General features: G+C 37.5%; 1 protein-coding gene across 1 annotated transcript; it reads left to right on the top strand.

The window, feature by feature from the left end:
• Window positions 1–407: 407 nt before the first annotated feature.
• Window positions 408–1001, top strand: LOC113351757. The gene has a single exon (XM_026595692.1). The coding sequence runs from the start codon at window positions 408–410 to the stop codon at window positions 999–1001; it is 594 nt and encodes a 197-aa protein (XP_026451477.1).
• The last annotated feature ends 6784 nt before the right edge of the window (window positions 1002–7785 follow it).

The raw sequence follows: 7785 nt of genomic DNA, 5'->3' as shown, positions 1-7785 counted from the left end.
AGCGTCCCCACTACCGAAGGAGATCTTCGAGTGATCATAGAGAAACATGCCAGATTGGAGGAAATCCAGCGGGAAAATCCCAGAGCCCAAACACAGATATCACATCGGACAAATTCTACGGAACATGCCAGCGGATCCAAGAGGGGTGGCCCGACTGAATATCTTGACGAAGATAAGAAAGGACGAAGAGATGAGCATAGACGCGATGACCGGAAGTTCGAAGATCAAGTTTACACGAAGCTGAATACCAGCTACACCCACATCCTAAGGGAAATCAAAGATCGAGAAAACCTAGAATGTCCTTGGTCCAAAGGAAAACAACCTCTAGGTCCGAGAAGTCAAGAGATTACTGTGAGTACCACTGCTTCAATGGGCATCAGACCGAGAAATGCAAGAACCTCAAAATAATGATCCAAAAGTTGATTGACGCTGGAGACCCCAAGAAGTATACCCAGAAGGCGGAATCTGAAGATAGGGCAAAGCGAAGCAAGCAGGTCCAGCTGCCAGAAGTAAATCAAACGCTCAATACCATATCATGCTCTGAAGCTACTGGCCCATCGTTGACCGCCCAGATAGGGAAAAGATTGAGGAAGCAATTCGAAGACTACTGCGAGCTATACAAAATTGACGGAGTCGAAGTAGATGAGCATGAGAAATGGATGAACGCGCCTATGACCTTCGATGCAGAAGATGTGGAGGAGGATATGGAAGACCATAACGATCTTTTGGTTCTCACACTACCTATTGCGGGATGCAACGTCAAGAAGATTCTAATCGACGGAGGAAGTTCAGTCAATGTCTTATTCTATGACACGTTCAAACGAATGGAATTAAATGATGAACAACTGATGTCTTCCTACTATACCATCTACGGATTCAACGGTGCACCAATGAAACCTCTGGGGGACATCGTGTTGCAAGTAAAGGCTGGGCCAATGAAGGTTGATACTCGGTTCAGTGTAGTAGACGCACCATCTCCCTACAACGATATCATTCGTTGAAGATGGGTACACAAGCTCAAGGGGGTGTCTGCAACGTATCACCAATATCTCAGATGCCAAACACCCGACGGGTGATGGAAATCAAGGGAGATCAGGTTACCGCCCGCGAGTGCCAAGCCATACAGAACCAACTCAATAATGAGTTGGATGAGCAGAAGAGATCCCGAAGAAGCAAGAACAATGCAACTTCTAAGGATAAGGCCATCGATCTATATTTGGAGGAAATCTCTGGCAAAAGCTTAACGAAGGGTAGCAATGCTCTTAATGCTGAAGCTAGTTGTTAGAGCATTGCTCGGTCGACCTCGCATGCGTTGCTATCTCAAGCATGTTTTTCAATGTTAATAATCAAAACTATAAGTCTTGATGTTTAGTCTATTATAGCTAAGTCTCGGACTAGGATAGAAAAGTGTAGTTGAGCTCAAGAACTTCATGGAGATTCATCATATAAGAAGAAGAACTACTCAAAGAACCGGTGGAACTTCTCGACAAAAAAGTATGTGAAGACTTGAACTTATCTGTCACTCAAAAGTCTATCTACTCTATCTCCTACTCTTTGAGAAAAGAAGTCGTGTGCTATATATATAGACTGAATTATACACATTTGGTATTTTGAGCCGAGTATACCTCGCCTATCTATATCTCTAAATATGTGTTGGTAAGCTTTTCGCTTCGATCAAGTTTATCTTTACCTAGTGACGAAAGTCATGATATGTTTCAATCACTTTGAAAATTTCTTTGACGAGAAATGGTGTAACAACTGTATAACGTCCTCTAAGAATGTTTCAATGATTGAAATGAGAGTTTAGATTACATAACTAATGGTGGACATAAACATTGTTGTGGAAACACATTTATGTATAAGTCCTATTCCTTGAACCAAAGTTTGCGAACTTTGTTGATCAAGAGAAACCGGAGAATTCGTGAGCCAAGTCCGCGAACTCAGTCCGCGAACAGCCGAACTTCTCATCCCGAGAAATTCTGCTGGAGTTGATGAACTAGCTGCCTCCATAAACCCAGTCCGCGAACCGGCGGAAAGTCTTTGCCGAGATTTTCTGCTGGAGTTTGTAAACTATACCGGTTTCTTAAGTCCGCGAACCTAGTCTGCGAACTTGAGAAAGGTTATATATCTGAAGATGATTTCTGAACTTAAACTTATAAAGACTAAGGAATGTAGTTTGCAAACCGTGGATATAAAAGTTCATGAACTGATTCGAGTGAATCAAATCATCTTTGCTTCAATTGTGTCTTGTGTATTACATGATATTTCCTTGCGATTGAAAAACTCTCTTAACTAGTTCATCTGAGTCATTTGAACTAGTTATGGTGAAGAAGAACATGGTTGATATGAAATGCTAATATGGCTAACCTTTTGGTTGACTATTATTGAACCAACAATACACACGTTTGGGTACGGTTAACAAACCTAGAGGCGTATAGTTCAATTATGTATAACAAGCTAAGTTTTCAATCTAACGGTTGAGAAATATTAGCTTGAATCTAAATCAGGTTTTCATCTAACGGTGGATATTGTTTGCTTTGCAACCAAGGCAAAACCCTGATTTGAAAGACTATATATAGGAGACATCTAGTATTGTGCAAAACTAATCTCCACTCCTTACGTGTGATACTAGTTTGCATACTAGAGTCGATTCTCTTTTAACCCTCTGGTTTTCTTTTCTCAAACCGGGTTAAACGACTTAAGGACTTCATTGGGAATGTGAAGCCAGGCCGATACTACTTTTATCGTAGTTGTGTGATTTGATCTTGCATCTTCTATCTACGAGTACAATCATATTGATTGGCTTGAGGTTTGATATCTATGATAGGCAAGATATAAAAAGTAATCACAAACACCTTCGTCTCATCGTTTGTAACTCCACAACATCTTGTTTCACTACCATACGATTAAGATTGTTGTGAGGTGATTGATTAATCTAGGATGTTCTTCGGGAATATAAGACCGGATTATCAATTGGTTCCTGTTCACCTTGATTATTATCAAAAGACGTAACAAAACCTTTAGGGTTTATCTGTGGGAGACAGATTGATCCTTTGATAGACTTGTCTGTGCGAGAAAGATTTGTTTATTGTTAAAGCCTGCGATTTTGGATCATAGCAACTCTTAGTTGTGGGTGAAATCAGCTAAGGAAATCAAGTGCGCGGTATCCTGCTGGGATCAGAGGCGTAGGAGCATAACTGTACCTTGGATAAGTGGGAGATTGATTGGGGTTCAATTACAGTCCAGTCCGAAGTTAGCTTGGAGTAGGCTATTGTATGTAGCGGCTTAATACGGTGTGTTTTCAATCTGGATTAGGTCTCGGGGTTTTTCTGCATTTTCAGTTTCCTCGTTAACAAAATTTTTGGTGTCTGTGTTATTTTAATTTCCGCATTATATTGTTTTATCTTTATAATTGAAATAATACAGGTTGTGTGTTAGATCAATCAATTAGAGAGTCCGACCTAACGGTTGTTGATTGATATCGATTGATCCTTGGATATTGGTCTTTGGTACCATCCAAGTTATCTCTCTTTAATTGAGACTCGTAGTTTTCTTGAGTAAGATTAAATCGAGAGATTGAAATATTAACTCTTTGAGATATTTTTATCTAGATTGAGTTTGACTGTCTAGCTGATTCTCTAGAAAGTGTTTCGGAGTTAGTCCATACAGATTTCTAAGCAAAATATTGGGTGGTGTTGTTAGACCCCCGCTTTTTCAATTGGTATCAGAGTAGGCAAACACGTTCAAGACCTCACAAGTCTGTGTTTGTAACGATTTGACTCTATGGACAGAGGTGATATCTCTATTAACGTACCACCAGTCTTCGATGACTCTAATTACTTATGGTGGAAAATTGTTATGCGATCTTTTCTTCAAGCACGTGATTTTCATTCATGGGCATATGTTGTTAATGGCTATGATGCTCCCGTCGTGGCAGTTGGAGATGTAAACGTTCCCAAGAATATTGGTGAATATAATCCTGCCGAGATACTTGCTGCAAAAAAAAAATCTGAAGGTTTGAATGCAATCATACATGCCATTACCCCAAATCTTCAGCACCATGTGTCAAATTGTACTAGGTCTAAAGAGGCTTGGGATATCTTAGAAACCGTATTTGAAGGAAACTCAAGTGAAAAGGAAGCTAGGCTTCAAAACCTTAATTCCGATTGGGAGAACCTTTGTATGGCAGATGAAGATACATTTGATGAGTTTAATCACAAAGTGTCTGAAATTGTTAATGCATCTTTTGCATTGGGTAAGACTATTCCTGAAAAGGACATTGTAATGAAAATTCTCAGATCGCTTCCATCTAGATACGAGTCTAAGAAGCATGCCATCGTTGAGGGAAATAACCTTGATAATCTTTCCAGAAACACATTGGTTGGAAAGCTAAAGATCTTTGATCATGAGCAAACATCCAAAAATCGGAAAGGATGTTGCCTTTAAAGCACATAAGAACACTAAATTATTTGATAAAGGTAAAAGTGTTTATGTCTCTGAGGATGATTTTTCGGATGAAGATATTGGAAAATCAGTCTCCTTGATCACAAGACAGTTTAGGGATCTTCTATTGAAGAGAAGTAAACGGTTTTCAAGAGACAGACCTAGGTCATCAGATAAACCTCACAATCGCGTTCCTCCTAAAAACAGGGATGCTGACGAGGCTGATGACGAGGATATGCCACAATGATTTAAGTGTAAAGGTTTTGGCCATTTTGAAAACGAGTGCCCAAATCGTAGAAAATACACTGGGAACAAAGGTCTTGCTGTAACACTTGATGAGATGTATGAGATCTATGATTCTGAGGAAGATAGGAAATCAAGTGTCGGTCTTCTATGTGAAAACATTGATTTTGATAATTTTAGCAATACATATATCAATCTTGATGGTTTCGATAAAGAAGAGAATCCAATCAAGATGGAAGAATCAATTGACCCATCCTTTGGAAACTCTGGTTGTAATGTTTCAGGATCTACTATGTGTTTAGCTGCGTTCACCCCACAGATGCCTGAATACTATCCAAGTTTGACGTGCTCGTTTTGTTCTCATAAGGGTCATGAACTATCAAGATGTTACAAGTACAAACATCAAGTGAGGCATGCCAACAAACTTCAACGAAGAGCAAATCGATTGGCAAGGAAGCTTAAACTTGCTCAGAAGACTGCTGAGGTATGTAGGATTTTATCTTCGTCTAAGAAGTTGGTTTCCAAATACAAAATAAGACCATTCAAGAAGAAGGTATGGTCAAATCTCTTTGATAGACAGAAGTCTGAGGATTCCTCTCTAGAGGAAAATGGTGGAAAAATTGTTGTTCACCACAACACAAATTGATTGTGTTGTTTGGTAAATCTTGTCTCGTGTGCCTGATCAAAAGAGATAAGATTGTGTACCGCTTAGGATTTAGGAAAAGTTTTTCTTTTAGTTTGTCTATCAAATAAATTAAAGGTTTATTATCGACAATTCTACTCTTTATAGGGTTTAGAGTTGGGCGTCCACGAACCTGTTTAAAGGTTGTGAACCCTACATTCCTTTTTTCCTCTCTGATATCCTTTATATCTTAAGACTGCTTAATGAGATTGTGAATTCCACTCACAAAAACCAATTGTTTATAGGTTTTCTCTAAGAATCATGTCTTTGGATGGAAAATATGTCAATTTGATTGTTAAGCCATCAATCAAGGAAAAAGAAAAATCTCCAGTAATTCCTTCATTGAAAAGAAAGAGGAGGAATACAAGAAAGCCAAGGGCTGTCCCTTCTAACTCTCAGAAGTTTTCCGATGTTCTTGATGAGTTGAAGGATGTAAGAAAGGAGATTAGTGAAATAAATGCTTGCGTTTTAAGATCTTTGGAAATTCAGAAGGCCCTGGTTCGACATCATCAGCCAAGACGGTTCGTTGATATCAACTCTTTCATTCACGAACCTTATGTTCCAATGGTTGTTGTTGACAAAGAGTTCGGGAATGATAAAGAATTTCTCAAAGACATTGTTGCCTAGTATGTCTTATTTTTGATTTAGTTGGAAGAATAACTAGTGTTGGAATAACAATGATTGTGACTACACATAACTATTATTTTTCATCTTCTTGTTTCTTTTTTAGGTTTTTGGTTTAAAATTCTGAAAATATTTGGAGGAGGATGTTTTTGCAGTATTAATATTTGTGATTTGTTATGTTGCAATTCGTTATGGGATATGTATGGTTGCATCCGTGAACTTGAAGGTCCCATATATTGTCAAAAGTAAAGTCGTTCATGAATTGGTATTCACTATTGATTAAAGGATGAATAAACTTTTGACAAATAAAAAAGTTAAGCCTATATTGTCAATGGAAGATAGGTTAAATTCTTTTATTTTCAAGGATTATGTCTATTAATGTTGTTATCAATATAATAATGGAAGATAGAATGAATCTTTGTGTATTCCACAGTAAAGATCTTTATTGATCCATATCCTATGTATTACTGTGACGCTCCGTAATGTGTCTTATGTTGAGCACGATACAACGAAGTTGATTATTTTATGATTGGATTTGTTGGTTGTTCCATGAGGTATGTTATGTCGAGCATTTTGAACTAAATTAAGCATCTCGTTTGGTTATTTAGTTATTGCTCTGTAAGTTCTCTTATGTCGAGCAAAACAAATGACAATTAAATTGATTACTTTCGTGATTAGTTTGATTGTGTATTCCAATTAGATTAATTATGGTTTATCTTGTAATTAGTCTAGTTGAGTATTCATATATTCCATAAGCCTTTGTGTTGAGTATATGAACGACTATCCTAATCATTATCTAATGGTTATGTTAGTCATATGTTCCGTAAGTTTTCTTATGTTGAGCATAATCAATTAGGTTGATCACCTTGTGTGTTTAATTTGATTGCATGTTCCGATTAAATTAACATGGGTTTACTTGTGATTAATTTGATTGAGTTTTTGGATATAGGAAATCATTCTCATGGTTTTGGTGTCCAATAAAATCATTCTTTTCTTTTGAAATTAAGGTCGCTCTTTTTGTTCTTTCAGGAATGACATAAAATGGGAGAGAGTTCATTTGAACTTGTGCTTAATTGCCATATCTTTGTGGGGAGTGCGGCTGTGGAATATTAGAGGGGTTATCTTGTATCTTTAAACTCCTTGATGAATGTTATTAGCTTCGGCTATATGATTGCATCTAAATTAAGTTGGTATGTATTCTTCTTTTGGTCATGAAATGTCTCTTACGGAAATTTCATTATGATCCTGTTCTTGTACCTTTGCCAATTTTATTTACAAAAAGGGGGAGAATTAATATGTAGTTCACACTAAAAATACATATGGTTTTCGGATCATTGTGTAAGGGGGAGTGATTTCCATGTGAGATGGAGTATTGACTAAGGGGGGGTGATACATATCACCATAGTATTATTGTTGAAGTTGTGATACAACTTGACTTTGACACTGTGTAATAATACTATGACATTGGATAACAATGATCGAGACCGATGTTTTCTCATTGTTATAGCTACGGATCTTCAACAACGGTGATGCTAAACTTGCAACCTTTGGGATCATTGGAGTACTTGGAAGTGACGAAGATTTCGAGGAATATTGAAGATTAGACTATGGAATAGGAGCCACTAAAGTTTCTTATCTTTTTTGTATTCCATAGGTATTGATAGTTTTGTCACTAAAATTGACAAAGGGGGAGATTGTTAGAGAATTGCTCGGTCGACCTCGCATGTGTTGCTATCTCAAGCATGTTTGTCAATGTTAGTGATCAAAACTATAAGTCTTGATTTCTAGTCTAT

This window comes from Papaver somniferum, chromosome 2, assembly GCF_003573695.1.
Source record: "Papaver somniferum cultivar HN1 chromosome 2, ASM357369v1, whole genome shotgun sequence".
In the NCBI taxonomy this organism is placed as follows: Eukaryota; Viridiplantae; Streptophyta; class Magnoliopsida; order Ranunculales; family Papaveraceae; genus Papaver; species Papaver somniferum.
The sequence above is the reverse complement of the archived record's forward strand: the minus strand, read 5'-3'. Positions and strand labels throughout refer to the sequence as shown.